The 17,864-nt window shown below is 40.9% G+C and overlaps 1 protein-coding gene across 3 annotated transcripts in view; it reads left to right on the top strand.

The window, feature by feature from the left end:
• Positions 1-17,864, top strand: part of PLCB1 (phospholipase C beta 1) — a 676,011-nt gene that overhangs the window by 553,564 nt on the left and 104,583 nt on the right. For all 3 annotated transcript variants that reach the window (XM_045086010.1, XM_045086011.1, XM_045086012.1), the window contains exons 24-27: positions 6,192-6,324; positions 8,767-8,820; positions 11,766-11,985; positions 14,766-14,946. In XM_045086010.1, coding sequence (XP_044941945.1) covers positions 6,192-6,324; positions 8,767-8,820; positions 11,766-11,985; positions 14,766-14,946 — 588 coding nt within the window. The remainder of the gene's footprint in view (positions 1-6,191; positions 6,325-8,766; positions 8,821-11,765; positions 11,986-14,765; positions 14,947-17,864) is intronic.

The raw sequence follows: 17,864 nt of genomic DNA, 5'->3' as shown, positions 1-17,864 counted from the left end.
ATCTATATATCAATCACCTGGATTCCACAATTTACATTTTGATGCATTTGCTGTATCACATTTATATCAACTATCCATTCATTAGTCTATCTTATTTTTTGATGCATTTCAAAGTAGGCTGCAAATATTAGTTTACTTCATTCTGAAATGCTTCACATTGGAGGTTTTTAGAAGTGTTTTTAATTCCTTAGAAATGTGCAGTGGATGCATTATTTAATTTCATTCAGGGAATATAAATTCAAGGTGCCAGTTGTATGTGTGTTTGAGGAAGTTCTATCTGGAGGGAAAAGCCCCCATCTGTCTGGAGTGGACTGGATTTCTACATGAAGAAATTATAAGCCTTGACCTTGATATTCAGCAAAAGCTGATGACCTTAACCCTTACTCATCTGAATAATACAATGCTGAATCAAGATGCTGTCATCCTAACCACTACATGGAAGGGCCTATACTTTTTATATGACTCAGGCAGGAAAGTATGACCCAACACCTCCAACAGTACAATAAATATTTGGTATTTGGAAGACCCCTTACTTAACTATATTACACTCTCAAATAAATTCTCCAAACTCCTCAAATCCTTGTTTTCTATCGCTTTATTGTCGGGTCCAAATTTTCAGTGAACTGGATAGAAATCTTTTCAACTGATGTACCAAATAGCATCATCTCCTTCTGCAAAACTTGTTAAAAAAAGGGGGGGGGACCTTTCCAGTTATCCTCTTAATGGCCCACCTGTGTTATATTTTAAAGTCACTCCTGTTCCTGTTGGAAGGAGAAAAGATATAAATCTTTAAAAATCTTGGTTTTAACAAGACCATTATTCCATATCGGGAAGGAAAAATGTTGTAGTGCTTCCATTTGGCCACTAGAGGGCAGGCACCTGCTTCTGTAGTTCATTCTTCACAATTTTCTCCATCCAACTAAGCAAAATCTAGTGCAACTAACTAACATACTATCTTCTGAACCTTCTTTCCTTGAAATGTATTTAACTGGATTCCAGGAAGCTCTCCATTATATTGAGAAAACTGACATTTCTTGTTCTGTTGTTTCTATCACAATTTCCAGTAAAATAGGAAAGTATTTCATGCTTATTTTATTCAAACTCCTAAAAAAAGACCATTTGGGGAAAGGCTAGTCACAGGTGTTGACCCCCACTGATTCTTTTGATAGGGACAAGGAATTTGGTTTTTGGACGTCAGCTCAAATATCTGTAAAGGGGAATTATTCAACCTTTCAGTGATGAGGTCAAAACCTTTCCTCTAATATTGTATTACTACTATATGCATTTTTTGTTTTTCAGTTCTTGCGTTTAGCTGTTCTATTTAACTCATTTAGCTTTTTATACAGGAATGCCTTTTTAGTGTAACAAAGTTAACTCTTTGGGAATGATGTTTATATTTATACATCTCTAAATTTCAGCTGCAAATTAAGTTACTTTTGTGGTTCCTTAAAAGTTACTATTAGCTTAGAATTCAGAGTGAAGTAGGACAGCAGTGAAACTCAGATTTTAGACTCTTAACACATATTCAGACATTAATCCAACTGTCAACTGTGTGGCCTCTAGCAAGTTATATGACTTTTAATAAAGTCTTTAGTAAAGACCTTTTTAAAAAAGATTAACTTATCTATTTATTTGAGAGAGAGAGCAAAGAGGGAGAGAGAGAAGCAGACTCCCCACTGAGCATGGAGCCTGATGTGGGGCTCGATCCCAGAACCCTGAGATCATAACCTGAGCCAAGGACAGATGCTTAACCAACAGGGCCACCCAGGTGCCCCTAGTAAAGACCTTTAATAACAGCTTAGATTTCTTTGCTTTACAGTGGAGTTGAGTAGGCAGCTGATACTGGCTGTAATGAGGCTGGTGTGTCTAAAACAATCTCACACTCACTGATCTACAGCTGCTTCTGTAAGCACTCTCTATGAGGGAAGGGTCAATTGGAATTTGTACTCACCAGCCCTTGGTTAACACAGTATTTTAAACATCAGTCTGAAATATTTGCCATCATAGATTCTCACTAAATAAATAAATACAATAAATAAATAATCATAAGAGACACCTGACAAGTATCAAGCAAAAAAAAAAAAAAAAAAAGGCAGAAACAAAAGCTGTTGAGGAGCCCCTGGATTCCTTTTCCTTAGTCTAGCATTCTCCTTGGCCACCCTTTGCTCTCCGCTTTGTCTGGCTACTGGGGCAAGCAGGTGGGGCATGGTGGGCTGCAGGTTATTTGGGCCACTGCATTTCCCAGCATGCCCCTCTCATTCCACCATTGCTGTGGGTGCATTGCTCACCCTGACACAGTCCTCGAATTCTAGACAAACTGCCGAGCATGGCGTACAGATGGGCAGCTTCTGGGCCAAAGGTGGTCTGAAGATGTGATTTGTTTGGTCTCAGTGATTTCAAATCAGGGGATTTCACACACACACACACATACACACACACACACACACACACACACAATTTGTTTTCCAGCTTTTATTCAATAATAGACTGAAGCTGAGTGGCAGCTGCCCCTTTCCAAGACCTCCCTTTCCAACTCTGACCATGGCCCCACTTTGCCTTGTTGTATTAAGTCTTGTCAGCTTTGCTCATTTCCATCCTTCCCATTAACTGCCTATTCATGTATACCCGGAGAGACACCTGGCTGGCTGTCAGTGGGGCGTGCAACTCTTGATCTCAGGGTTCAAGCCCCTTGCTAGTCTCAGAGATTACTTAAAATAGAATCTTTAAAAACAAAGGACTGTATAGTGTGAATGGCGCCCTCTGGGGGTTCTGCCGTGTCTTCTACCTTCCCGGAGGCATCTGGGTGTGTGACCCCCGTGGGGGGGGGGTCATATCTGGGGTGTTAACTAAAGAAGCATTTCTCTAAAGATTACCTCACAATCCAGCGCCAAAACTTGGTGGTCTCTTTATCCTCAGTTATAACTGTAACATGTTTGCCTGTGTGTTTATTCAACATTTATCTGCTTTTAAAAAAATCTCTCTGAATTGATACATTATGTCAGTTTCCAGGACCTGCGGCTTTGTCTTGCATAACCTTGATAAGCAGAGATTTATTTTTCCTTCCTCTTGACTCAAGTGGATGATTGAACTTGGTTTCCCAAGGGCGTACAGCTACACAGAATGTCTGCAAAACCAGATACAAGGCGAAAATAAGCTTGCTGGATTCATTTTGAACACATTTCCAGCCTGATACTCCCAAGACACTAAGTTTGGTTGCCAAAAAAAGCCACATACTATTGCCTTCATGAAAGCTGGCTTGCCATCACCTCTTTTTCCCTCCGCCAGAATTTTCTTTTATCCTATCTTTCTTCAGAGGACTAATTTTAGCCAGCTGCCACATTGGGAAAAAAATGTGATTTATCTCCCACACGGTTCCAGAAACCTGCCTGGATATAGATGGGGAAGGTCAGATGCCTGTGGAACAGGAGCCCCTTCTTCCCATTTCCCAGGCAGCTGACTTTGGTGACCGCAGGCTGGGAAGGCTGGGAAGCGTTCTCCTACCTTTTTCCACGCAGATAACCAGGCCTAGTGGATGACTCTGCTGATATCCCAGGTTTCTTTTCCATATTCCCTTTACTTCAGTCCATTCTGTGCAATGTACATGCATCTTCTTTATGAATTTTGTGGCCAAACATCTGTGGTATTCCAGTTTTCGCAAGTGCCCCACAAATCCAAATGCCTGCAGGAGTGAGACAGGTGAAGCCGAAATGAGTGAAGAGGGAACCTCCTAAAAGGGACAGAAACCATTCCTTTCTAGCTCAACATAGGGAATGCAGGCTCAACACTGCCGATCTGATTTTTCAAGAAAAGCAAGAAATTTATTTTATTAATATAAAATCTCCTTCATTAAAATCTTTGGCAACCTTGGGGGAGCCAAAGAAAACATTCCCATGCACACTGTTTGGACCCTATGCCTCCAGTCTGCAATTTTTTTTTTTTAGGGTTTTATTTATTAAAGTCATCTCTACGCCCAACATGTGGCTCAAACTCACAACCCGAGATCAAGAGCTGCATGCTCCTCCAACAGAGCCAGCCAGGCACCCCCACTTTGCAATTTCTTGGTGAACAAAAATATGCAATCCTTCCCTTGGGCATAATGCTTCTAGGGAGAATTTTCCTGATGGGTGTAACTTAATAATGCAACCAGAGTAGGACTTACCCATCCAAAGAAGCCTCTCCCTCCCCCAAAGGCAGAGTTCTACCACCGTGAGTTGTGTAGGCTGGTTAATTTCCTCCTTTAGGTTCCTGCCTCCCCAACTTCATTCCCAGCCATGGGTCTCAGGGATCATCGCTTCCACTTCAATACCATTGGCCTCGAGCAGGCCATGGTAGATAAGTAGGGGTGATTTGTTGAATTGATATAAGTTCTGCCATCACTGGAAGCAGTTTCAGAACTCGTGCTTTAATGATGCTTTGGGGGGACAGAGTAAAAGCCACTTGTGACAATCCTTTTCATCTTACATTGTATAAAAATATTATCATATGACCTTCTGCTATCTGTAATCTCTTGACACCATATCAGAATGTTGGGCTCCAAATGATTTCTGGCTATTTCATAATATTGTTATTATGTTATATTATATATGTATTTTTAATTTACTACCAAGTAGAACATTGGGATAGCCATTGTCAGTAATGTCTGCCATGAACCTGGATGGCAAGTCTAAAAAAAGAGTTGAAGGGCATTTCAGAATTGCAATGCATCATTGCAAAGGTATGTGATGACTACTGAGGCAATTATTTTATAAAAACAATGCTTATTCAGCAAACATTTACTAAATGTTTATTCTACATAGGACATAGTCGACTAGCTCCTAGGAGGAATGGAGTGGAGATTTTATAAATTCTGGCACATTTATTATTATTATTCATGGGTAGTATTATACAAACTTAAAAACTTTATTTATTTTATTTTTTTAAAGATTTTATTTATTTATTTGACAGACAGAGATCATGCGTAGGCAGAGAGGCAGGCGGAGAGAGAGGAAGGGAAGCAGGATCCCTGCTGAGCAGAGAGCCCGATGTAGGGCTCGATCCCAGGACCCCAGGATCATGACCTGAGCCGAAGGCAGAGGCTTTAACCTACTGAGCCACCCAGGTGCCCTTAGACTTTATTTATTTTAGACCCACCTACTCACTCTGTGACAGGAACTATTCTAAGTACTTTATAACTGTTAACTTATTTGATCCTTTAAACAACCTTACAGTGTACATAATATTATGACACCCAGTAGAGACACATCTTCATATATAAAGATGAAGAAACTGAGGCAGAGAGTTAAGTGACTTGCCCAACACTACACTGCCAACAAGTGACAAGGCCAGGGGTGCCTGGGTGGTGCAGGCCCTTGGACATCTGACTCTTGGTTTCAGCTCAGGTCATGATATCATAGTTGTGAGATTGAGCCCCACATCGAGCTCTGTACTCAGCACAGAGTCTGCTTGAGATTTTTTCTCCCTGTCCCTCTGCTCCTCCTGATCATGATCCACCCCCTTAAATAAATAAATAAATGGCAAGGCCAGATTTTGAACCCAGATAAGTTTGACTCCAAAATCTGTGCTTGTAACCACCACACCAGTTAGCTACTGCTGCATAACAAACAACTCCCAAATTCAGTGGCTTACAACATCAAAAATGACTGACTGCTTTTCATTAGTCATTTGGTTAGCTGAGCAGTTATGCTGATTTGGACTAGGCTCAGCTCATCTTAGCTGGACTCCCTCATGTGTTTGTGGTCAGCTGGGGCTGGCTGGGCTATGAAATCCTTACCTAGATGACCCGGCTCTCCTCCACATAATGTCTTGTCCTCCATGGCTGTAGCAGGGGTCTGAGAAAGAGAGGGAAAATTCACAAGCTCCTTTTCAATCTTCTGCTTGCAGCAAATTTGCTACTGTCTCATTTGACCAAGGCAAATCACATGGTCATGTCCAGAGTCAGTGTGGGAGGGCACTACAAAAGGGCATGGACATTGAAAGGTGTACAGATCAAGGCTTTTTGATATAATCAACCCACTACAGTCATGGCTCAACACCATGCTGTTTCTACCCTGCTTTCCAGAGAGTTTCATTTTGATATTTCAGACCCCAGATGTGTTGTGAAAATGCTAAATCAAATGTAGACTTGTTGGCTTTGGAAGCTTATAAAAGAACAGTAAAAAATATGGAAAATGAAAGGATATTTATGATTATAGGCTGATCCTGGGGAAACACCATCAGAAGCTCCAAGTGAAGCCAGGACAACTCCAGCAGAAAACGGAGTGAATCACACTACATCCTTGGCACCCAAACCACCATCCCAGGCTCTCCACAGCCAACCAGCTCCAGGTAAACACTCTGAAAAGAGAGCTAGACAACATGACTAAGAGCCTCCAGTTTATTTGTGCCACTCAAGGAGATAGCATGAGCAAAGATGCAAAGACGTAGGAGGAGCTCCAGAAGTGTGGAATGAATGCATGCATGAATGCATGAATGAATAAATGCCAAGAAAGACTCATGAGTGATCTGGTTCTGATGATAACTTATGAAGCTACCATGAACCATCGTCCAGATCCCCATGTCTGTTTAGTGATGCAGTTATAATCTACATGCCCACAGGCTTGTGAAGGATTCTTCATGCAACTTACGAACAGCTATGCTTGACAAGCATCTTCTTAGCTCTACCTCACTCATTAAGTCTCTGCCAAGAATTCCTTTCCATCTTTCTCCAACTTACTTTTCAATGGCTTTGGGTGTCCACCAGCACTCCATTCAGCCCTTCAAGTGGATTGACTCATTTCACCCTCATACCGGGGCTGAGTGTAGCTTCTGTCATTGTCCCCAATGGGCAGATGAAGAAATTGGTTTTGAGATGTAGAAGTACTTCCTGAAAGCCACATAGCTAGTGAAGAGGGAAGTCAGGATGGACACTGTTCCCTGTGATCCCAGTTCTTGCCTTCAGCTCTACTCTTACCAAAGGTCCACTCATGCCTCACTTAGAAAAAAACCTTTGATTTCTGTGCAGCTAACGTTGACCTTTAATCTAAGACTGCTTTAGGCAATTCTCTCTCCTTTGTATGTCCTCTTTCCCCAGTAGATGGCAGGTTCCCCAGGACAGGCTTCAGTTTGATGCTTTCTTTGCACAGACCTGAGGAATAGCATATACGTGATCACTTTTTGTCCAGTGGGTTAATATAAGGTAAATAAAAGGCAGAAGAATTTCCTTCCATGAAGGTATGTCCTTCCTTCCTCATCCAACTATAGCATGGCAGTGACGAAATCCAGATCTTTTATTTGGAAGGGAAAGGGCATTTCTCATAGGAGAGAGTGAGATTTAAAAAAAGAACAAATCACATTTGAATTTGTATCAAATGTGCTTTTCAGAAGGTTGTTGAGATCAATAATGCTAAGAAGACGATTTGATCATTGGGAGTGGTATCTTCAAATAAGATTTTCATATTCCAAATACAAACATTTTGAGTACTTCTGGAATATAAATAAGTCATTTAAATACATGAGTAAATATAGTCTTGTGCTTTGAAGAGTAAAAGAAAATTTGGCATTTTAGCACTTGATTTTTTTTTTAACTTGGTATTTTGAAATAATTTGACTTACAGAAGCCTTTTTAAAAAAGGCACGGAATTGTAAAACTGATCTCTTCTTCCCTGGTGTTAACATCTGTCAGAATCAACGTGCAGTTATCAGACCTGGAAATTAACGTTGGCACAGTACTTGGAGCTGAACTACAGACCTCATTTGAACTTCACCTGCTTTCTACTAATGTCTTTTTTTTTTTTTTTAAAGTAGGCGCCACACCCAGCATGGAGCTCAATGTGGGGCTTGAACTCATGACCCTGAGATCAAGAACTGAGCTGAGATTAAGAGTCTGACACTTAACTGAATGAGCCACCCAGGCATCCCTCTACTGATGTCTTTTTATTGTTCCAGGTTCCAACCCAGGATCCCACATTGTATTTAACTGTCATGTCTCCTTGGTCTTCTTGAATGTATGACTGTCCTGTCTTTCATGACCTTGACACTTTTGAAGAGTACTGGTCAGTTCTTTTGTGCAGTATCCTTCAGTTTGGGCTTGTCTGATGTTTTCTCATGATTAGAGTGAAGTTTTGCATTTGGGGCACGAATATCGAAGAGACAATGCTGTCCTTCTCACTACAGCATATTAGGGGTAACTGATGTCAGCATTTCTCATCATCCACCGTGTTCGATCACTTGGTAAAGGTGGAGTCAGCCAGGTTTTTAAACGGAAAGTTCTCGTACCCCTTTATAGATAATAGTTATCTTGGGGGAGATACCTTGAGATTATAAAATATCCTTTTTCTTCTTCAATGTATCTGATCATTTTGGTGCCCAACAGTGGATCTTGCCTGCCTCAATTACTACTGAGTGCTGGTCCACGTTTGATTTTTTTTTTTTTTTAAGACCTCTTGCAATTCCTGATCTTGCCAAAAGGTGGCAGTAGCATTGCTTAAACGGAATTTGTCGACCATAGTTTCTACTCAAAGTGGAGGGATGCCCTTTCTGTCTATAAATGGAGCATATAGACTTGCATTTAATTAGGTTTGCGTCTAAGTAACAAAACGAAGACATTGCTTCCAAGGTTTTTTGTTCGTTTGCTTGTTTTGGGGTGTTTTTTTTGCGAGTAATTTTCTCTTACAATTTCTTATTTCTCCATAAAGAGACTTGGACTCAAGGGCCAAACTTAGTTGTTTTACAGGAAGAATACACTTTTTAAAGTTAAAGGAGGCTATTTCTTTTGTCTCTTTATTTCAGGTTCTGTAAAGGCACCTGTGAAAACAGAAGACCTTATTCAGAGTGTCCTAACAGGTAAATGCTGCCCTCTTCCCCAAGGAATTAAGCAGCTGAATATTATACAACATAAGTATTTAGCGAGAGAGGATGTCCCTCACCTCTGAAAAATAACATAATTAATATTTCTTCTCTGAAAATACCCACAGATATACAGTCTGAATTCAAATCACATTATACAATGCCATCATGTCATAAAGAAGTAACCATATTTGGCAGATAGGACTCTATTGGTATAAAGATAATATAATTTCATAAGATATTGATATTAAAATCAAAGGATACTGGAAATATGACCCAGAGAACGGGAACACACGCCCTCCCAACGTGCCAATAATAAGGCGTATATTTTAGAAATGCAGAATGTGAGCCATTTGGGGCCACCGAATACAGAGTATTTAGGAACTGTGATTCCCATCAGAAAATAATTTATATTTGTTTAGTACCTTAAACTAGTAGAGCTAAAATTGGTACCTGGTTTCTTTACTACAATGAGCAGCATGTAGAAGCATCTTCGAAACGTTTGTAGTATCTGACCCAATACACAGAAGTAATACAAACACATGTTGACCAAAAAGCAGTGCTCTTGGTAACAGCCAAAAACTATAAACAACCCAGAAGTCCATACACAGTAGTGTAGATAAATAAATTGTGGTATAGTCATAGAGTAAAATAGGGTACAGCTGGAGGGATAAATTAACTATGATCATACACAACATGGATAAAATTCACATGCAAAATGCAGAGGGAAAGAGGCCAGATGAAAGAGAGTACATTCTTTATAATTCCAGCTGTATACAGCTAAAAACACAGATCCAGATGATACTTGGGAGGGAAGAGGGGATGCAAACCCCAAAAACAGGATCTCCAGAACACTGATAATGTTCTGATCTTGATCTGAGAGGTGGTTAGGAAAGCCTGTTCACTCTGGGAAAACGTATAATGGGGTGGATTTATGATTTATGTGCTTTTATGTGTGTATATTTCACCAATACGTAAAATCTGCCTTGAATAATTACTTGAGGAATGCATTAAAACATGTTCTTAAAGATTCAATCCCATGGGCAACAGTATATTGTTAACACATAAAATAAGAAACAGAAGTGTAAATACAGCAGGATTCCAGGGTTATTTTAAAATACATAAATGTGTAGACAAAAGGCAGTGGATGTGTACCATTATTAACACTGATGATCTCTGGGTGGCTTGTTTGCGAGTGATACTTATTACTTTATGTAAATGAACATTTTCGTTATGCTTAAGACCCTATTCAAAGAATAGCCTTTAATCCACAGACTTTAAAAGAAAAGAGTACTTTCTGTGGAATTTTCTTTTTTAAATTATAGGTTGGAACATCTTGAACCCTCTTGCTAAACTTGCTGTTGCTGGGTGCTCTATACCATTTAATGAAGTGGGATTGGATCTGTTACCCAAAATGTAGCAATTCCTTAGGATTATAAATTCTTAGTATAATAAGTTATTATGCAACCATAATGAGTCCTTTTGGGCCTGAGGGAAACCATTAGATAAATGTACCTGATTCTCTTCTTGGCCTCTTTCTCAAAAGGAATCGAGTGTCAGGAGAATAGACACATTATAAAAAAAGGGGGGGGCATGTTTCAACTGCTTAACGACCTTAGCAGAGAAGCACATAAATTATTTTTCTGATTTCAGTGTTTATCCACTAGATAGCTCCTTTCTATTCAGGTCTGTCGATGTTCATGGCATATATTATTTCTGAATCTCATGACAGTTCTAAATATTTATGATAACCGTATTTTTGTTCCCAGAAGCAGAAAGTTCAAATGACAGGATGGAAACAAGGGAACTGTGTACTTAATTTAGGTCCAAACAAATGACAATTCATTGAAGTTAAGACATCATCAATTTGAAGGCAACCCACTCTTCATGGATTGCTGAGAAAGAAAAGCACCAACAAGTTGTGATTGTACAAAGTATCTGAATTTTAGAAATGTTCACGTACTTTAAAATACATATTCTAGAATTGGTGACATTTGTCAGTAAAATACAGAATGATTTAAGGTCGAGCTCTGTCACATTACATGATTTCACAGCACTGGTTAAAATACCATGTAGGAATAAGGTATGCTACCAGGAACCCTGATGGTTCCTTTGGGCAAATACCATCAAGGGACCCTCCCTCGCTTCGGGTCTTTATCCTGGAACAGTGTTGTGATAAATCCAGACTTAGAGGGTCTGGGCTGTGAAGAGTGCCCCTTGGAGACGGTGCTGTTCCGTGTGATTTGTTAAGCCTCGACAAGCACGTTGCCAGAAACTGTGTCCAATACTTCGCATGATTCTTTCATTTCATCATCACAAAGCCCTAACAGGTAGTGGGATTATTGAGGTCCTTAAAGTGGATCCTGTTGGTGCCCATCCCTTTCCCATGCTCCAGCTGTGGTGCTGCTAACAGCTCACAGCTTCCCCTTCTCTTGGCAATTGCCCTCAGCCCAAAAGAAGATTCCTCACCAGGAGGTTATACCTTCCCTCCCTGATTTTCTCAATTTGCAAAAGGCTGGCCTTCTTACCTCAAGGTGAGACCCAGGCAGAAGCCAGGCTCCTGCTGAGACCACACCATTGCTCGCCTCCTTCCCCTTCCCCCCCATCTGCTGCGCTCCCCTCTTCCCTCTGAGCCTCTCTCAACTAAATCACATGCACCGGAATCCCCCCCCTCGGGCTTTGTTTCTGGGGAAGCCAAACTTCTCCCAAAATTTATGAGTGAAGAAATTAGGTCTTTGAGAACTTCAGTGATGGAATCTCAGAAGTTAGCAAGTTCCAGAGCCAGACTGGAACCCAGATGCATTTGACATCCAAGCGCTGCTTGGAAGCTCCAGTTGGCTGGGATCAAACCAGCATTGCCTGGGAAGCAGGTTGCGACTCCTCCTGACATCTGTGTTTGCTGTCCATCCACGTCTGTTAGCTTTTATACTCATTTGTTGCAGAAGTGGAAGCCCAGACTATCGAAGAGCTAAAGCAGCAGAAATCCTTTGTGAAACTTCAAAAGAAGCACTACAAAGAAATGAAAGACCTGGTTAAAAGACACCACAAGAAAACCACTGACCTTATCAAAGAACACACTACAAAATATAATGAGATTCAGAACGACTACTTGAGAAGGAGGGCAGCTTTGGAAAAGACAGCCAAAAAGGATAGTAAGAAAAAGTAAGTTGAGTGAGTATTTCTGATTTGTTTCATAGTATGAAGGAAAAGAGTCCTTCACATGGATTTTCAATATTTTTATACCATATTTTGGATATGGGGCAAGAAGGAAGGCCACCCCAGCTCGGTTTTGCTTGTGGACTAAATTTCTTCATTTGCCCACCTCCTAAGAACAGATATGCAGGAAGTTCTATCCTTGGGTTCAGGCCTGTGGGCCCAATACCAGTGGGCTGACTTCCCATGTTACAGCTGCCAACCTAGCAGGTATGCAATTTTGCCATGTTCTAGAACCTAGTTGAAGAGGTGACTTGCTGTAGAAAAGAGAAGTCTCAACTACCCTTTGCTGCCTTTGCTGAAACCCACAAAGCCTTGTACAAGTAGCCCTTGTTTGGGTCTAGGGACCCCCATAGCCCCATGTACCCAGACCTTGACAGGGAGAAGCATCCCTCATATATTCATTCAACCCACGTTCATTGCATGCCTACTGTGTGCCCTGGGGACACAGCAGTGACCATGACTGATGCAGTTATCACCCATGCTAGCTAGCATGGCAAAGTGGGGAACTACGTGATCATGCAAGCCACCTGCCATTGAGCTGAGTCAAATAGGCTCTACGCCATCCTTTCTTTCACTTCCTTAAGGAATAATCTTATCTAGATGCCAGGTTAGAGACAGATGCAAGAGGCAATTTCAGATCCATACATGTGATGTATGATTGAATATGCGCTTAACTTAAAGACACAATCAAAGCCCAATACTTGGATTTTAAAAAGTAACAACATCCCTATTTCTTAGAACTGGAATAGTCTTAGAAGCCATCAAGGTGAACTGCTCCTACTTCTTCAAGGAGAAAGCCAAAAGCCCAAGACATTTACACATTACACAATTACAGTTACACAAGTGGTTCCAGCAAAATTGGCCTAAAACTTCTCCTAAATTTCTGTTGTAGGGATGTATATATGGGGTCCTTTGTTTATTCGCACATTTGTTTACTTGGAGGTCATATCCTGAAAACTTCTAATAGAGTATGGAAGTAACTCATCATAGAAGACAAATGTAAAAATCCTATGAAGACAGAAAAAGAGAAGCGACACACATACACGCAGTCTGAGTGGCTACCAATTATTCAGACCCACTGTCCAGTATGGCAGTCACTAGCCGCTTGTGGCTTTAGAGCCCTTGAGAAGTGGCTCATGGAAATGGAAATGTGCTGTTTAAGTCTAAAATACATACTGAATTTCAAAGACTCCATTTAAAATATATATAGAGAGAGCTCATTTTTATATTGACTTATATTGATTTTATTTTAATCACATTTTGAGATGATAGTATTTTAGGTGTACTAGGCTGTACAACATGTGTTATTAAAATTAATTTCACTCATTTCTTTTTACTTTTCAAGTGAGCCACTAGAAATTCTAAATCACGTATGTGGAGAAAATCAAATACGTGGCCCATGCTGTATTTCGACTTGACAGTATCAACCATTTAATGTCATTTCTGTCCTTGAAATGCTGAATTTTAGCTCTTAGCCTCTGAGAAAAGGGAGTAGGGGTTAGACAATTCTCCTTATCTGATTAAAGCAAAGTTGCTTGTTTTTCCAAGAGAGACAAACATTTTCCTGGTATTAAATTACAGAAGAATTCATCTCATGGATCTTATACGGGCAATAGTAGGCAACGGAGGATAATGTCTGCAACACTGTTTTTACAGAAGATGCAGAAACACTGTTCCCTTGGTTATTTTTTATACTTTTCTTTAAAAAATAAACAAAAATCCCTAAGATACATCAAAAGAAACTTCTCTTTAAGAGTCAAAGCACTGAGGTCTGATCATGTCTGTCTCTCTCCCATCACCTTTGATACACATTAAAATCCTGAAAATACCTCAGAGTAATATCATCCATTTCCGTGTGTCCTACAAAAAATAAGACCATAAATTTTAAGGGATCACACCCTATGTTTTAGCACAATAAGTTAGTGAGAATTGCTATGATTTATTTCCACATGACTCCTAATCTTCTCAATATCTGTGTAATTCTCTGGCTATGAACAACTCAAAGAAAGTCACCGTGCACAACGTAAGCACACAAGAAATATTTTTCAATGAACTCATGCATCCTCCTTTCTCTTGTAACCTAAGCATTTGGAGGAAAGCGCCATTTTGGGTACAGCTATCCATGAAGTTGGTATATCCCCCCCAAAGAAACTTACTTGATAATGTATCTTTTCTTTAAAAGATATCAAGTAACAGAATGTCAGCTGGGGGGAGGGTTTGCCAGCAGGCAGGGTCTGCAGATGCTCTCTGTTTTCAATCTATAGCACCCAGATGCAAAATTCAGCCACTCTTCAACTCCCCTGACAGACTCCAATCGATGTTGAGTATGGTGAAGTCCTTACGGGACATAAGTAGCTGAGAATCACATTACACATGTCTTGTTAAAAAAAAATAAAAGATAAAAGCCTTAAAAGATCCTTATTAGGGATTGTTTTTCCCAAGGTAGGGCGGATTAGCATTCTCTCTACCACTACCACAGGGTCCCCAGCCTCCTGGTTTTCCTTCTCAACTCCAACATGAAATCTCCCAGTGTCATCCACTCTCTGTGTTTGGAGACCCTCCACTGGTAAGCTTGTCCTTGGGGTGTCAACCTCTATCTCAAGTGATTTATTAAAACATTTATTTCCCAACACATCCTCTGTCTAGGAGGAACTGTGATGCACAACCTTCCCCTCACCTTGTTATGCCCTGCATGATTTGTGACTCAAGATCTGTGTCTCTTGCAGATCAGATCCCAGCAGTCCTGACCATGGTTCATCAACGATTGAACAAGATCTTGCTGCCCTAGATGCTGAAATGACCCAAAAGTTAATAGACTTGAAAGACAAACAACAGCAGCAGCTGCTTAATCTTCGACAAGAGCAGTATTATAGTGAAAAATATCAGAAGCGAGAACATATTAAACTGGTAAGCCCAAGAAACGCATTTGTGTTTGTATAGCTGGGGACCCTCTTTTCTACAGAAAGCTCTTGATATTTTTGGATAACTTTAAAGAGAGACAGTGGGGGCTTCTGGGTGGTTCAGTTAGTGGGGCGGCTGCCTTCAGCTCAGGTCATGATCCAGGAGACCCAAGATCGAGCCCTGTGTCGAGCTCCCTGCTCAGGAGGGAGTCTGCTTGTTCCTGTCCCTCTACACCTCCTCCCCCAACTTCTCGTGTTCTTTCTCTCCCTCACTCACTCTCTCTCAAATAAATAAGTAAAATCTTTAAAAAATAAATAAATAAAGAGAGACAGTGGCAGTTCTGGCTGGCACCTTCCTTTGGCTTCCTTAGCCAATAATCTTATCTTGATGTTATAGAGCGAGGTAAGATGCATTTCTCAGATCTGTAGTGTGACATGATTTAATGCGTGCTTCACCTGAAAGCACAATCAAAACCCAGTCCTTGGGCTTTATAAAACAATGAAATAATTTCTTAGAATTTAAAACTGCATAAGGGTACCTCATGTCCCCCACACTAATATTTTACAAGCTCCACTGCCCCAGCATCTTCACCAAGCTCCCCTCTGATCCCAATGATGCTATTTTACTGTTTTTATTTTTCACTAACTTATTTTGGGGTTATAGTCTTGAGGAGGGAGAATCTTTGAATTCCCACAAGGAATTTTAAAAAACGTGCTTATTTTGATTCAAGAAAATTAAGAACATCCTACTTATAAATGTTCACTATTTTTGGCGTCAGCAGGCCTAGCAGGCATTAAACAATACAGCCCAGTCTCCTACATTGAGGAGACTACACCCACCCCTCCCTCCACCCCCACCCTCCATGGAAGAAAATGTCATAGTCCCTCTTAGTGGTCAGTTTTGTCCTCCAGAATGTTTTCTCAAAGGTTGTGACATTCTCTCCACTGTTGTTGATGCCTTGACACATAGTATGGTTGTGATAAATATTTGGTGACAGATTAAATGAATCAAATGATCAAGTAGTCTTAAAAACAAGCTTGTGCCCCGAATAACACCAATGAATAAGTTAATAGAAATGAAAAGCATGTAGCCAGAGTTTGTATGAGTTTGTATGGTTCTGCTTTGGAGTTAGGTGGATGGAGTTAGGTGATTCAGTATCCTGCTGTTGACCTAGTCTGGTTGTCCAGTGATAATATGCAAACGAGCAGGTCAAAGTCAGGTGAGGAGCGTATCAAATATCGGATTCCACTTGGCCGGTTAGTCTCAACTTCGCATGCATCAGAATCACTTGGAAGGCTTGTTAAAACACAGATTGTTGGTCCTTGCCCCAAATTTCTAGCTCATCAGGCCTCTTGAAGAGCTGGTGATAGATGTTTTGGGTTCCTGGACCACACTTTGAGGACCGCTGCCTGATTCCTAGGTGTATGGCTTGAGGATTTATTTTTAACAAGCTCCGCCTGATTTGGGGTGGGGGGGGGGGGGTGCGCTGCCTTATCTGTGAACCTCTGAAATAAGCTCTGAGCCATGAAGGAATGGTAGGTCAGGGATCAGGTTCAGTGTAAGGAAGGGATTGCCTGACAGACCAGAGAAAGTCAAAGTAAATCTTAATGAGAAATAATGGCTTTGAGACCTTGCTACAACCCCAGCCACCTGATTTTCTCCAGTACCTCATCCCTAGTACTCCAGAAAGTAACAACAATAATAAAAATTAAAATAATAACCGTGTATTGTGCATTCACCATAGGGGCTCTACCTGTGTTAACCATTTACAGAAATTGTCCAATTTAATCCTGACAACCACCACCCCTGGAGTTTAGTATTACTGTCAGCATCTTTTGCAATTAAAAACAAAGCAAAACAAAACAAAAACAAAAACAGAGCAATTCACAACTAGAAAAGGATGAAGTTGGGATTTGAACCTTGGTCCCCTGACTCTAGAGGCCCTGCTTTCTAACCATTGTGCAGATACCTCTGGTAATTCAGATCTCAAGCCAAGCTTATCATAAGGACCTCATATCGACTCATACAGGACGTGCACAGCCAACGCCTTCATTGCAATGCCTAGGATACTGCTCTTTCTCCCTCTTTCTCTTCAACAACCTTATTATCCATGCCACGATCAGCACAGTTTTAGAACATTTTATCACATCAAAAAGAAATCCTCGTTCATTCATTCATTAAGCAAATACGTATTAGATACCTACTCAGTAAATATTTTCAAATAGAAGAGGATAAAAGTGACAATCCCAGCCTTTATGGAGACTACATTCTAGATGAAGGGTCAGACCATGAACAAAATAATTTCATAAGGGACACCTGGGTGGCTCAGTCAGTTAAACGTCTGCCTTTGGCTCAGGTCGTGGTCTTGGGGTCCTGGGGTCCGACCCTGAATCAGGCTCCGTGCTCAGCAGAGTGTCTGCTTCTACCTCTCTCTCTTCCCCCTCCTCCCATGGCTCGTTTTCTCTCTCTCTCTCTCTAACAAATCTTTTTTAAAAGTTAGTAAAATATATAGTATGTCAGGTGGTCCTGTTAGGAGAAAAATCAATGAGAAATGGGGATATAGGGAGGGAGGTTGGAGGGGAGGTTGAGGAGCATGCTTTGAAATTTCAAATTGAGTAAACAGGGAAGGGCTCACAAAGAGGCAGCAGCTGACCTGCAGTGAAGGACTGACTTCTACAAACATGGGGCAGGATTTTATTCAGCAAAAGGATTAGCAAATGCAAAGACTCTGGGTGAGGGTTGGAGCTGTGTGCTGGGGGACCCACAGTCTGGCTCTGTCTGAGACTGTCAGAGATGGGACTTCTGGGGCTGGGGACAGTTCTCAGAGTTGTAGACCTCTTGTGTTTCAACTTTCATGTGACGTTGATGCCACTGGAGGGTTTTGCATGAAGGAGCCACATGACCTGAAGTAAGCTTTCCGAGGA

Source organism: Mustela putorius, unplaced genomic scaffold (genome assembly GCF_011764305.1).
Source record: "Mustela putorius furo isolate JIRA1106 unplaced genomic scaffold, ASM1176430v1.1 tig00000874_pilon_pilon_pilon, whole genome shotgun sequence".
In the NCBI taxonomy this organism is placed as follows: domain Eukaryota; kingdom Metazoa; phylum Chordata; class Mammalia; order Carnivora; family Mustelidae; genus Mustela; species Mustela putorius.
Note: the sequence above shows the minus strand (reverse complement) of the source record. Positions and strands in the feature narration are given on the sequence as shown.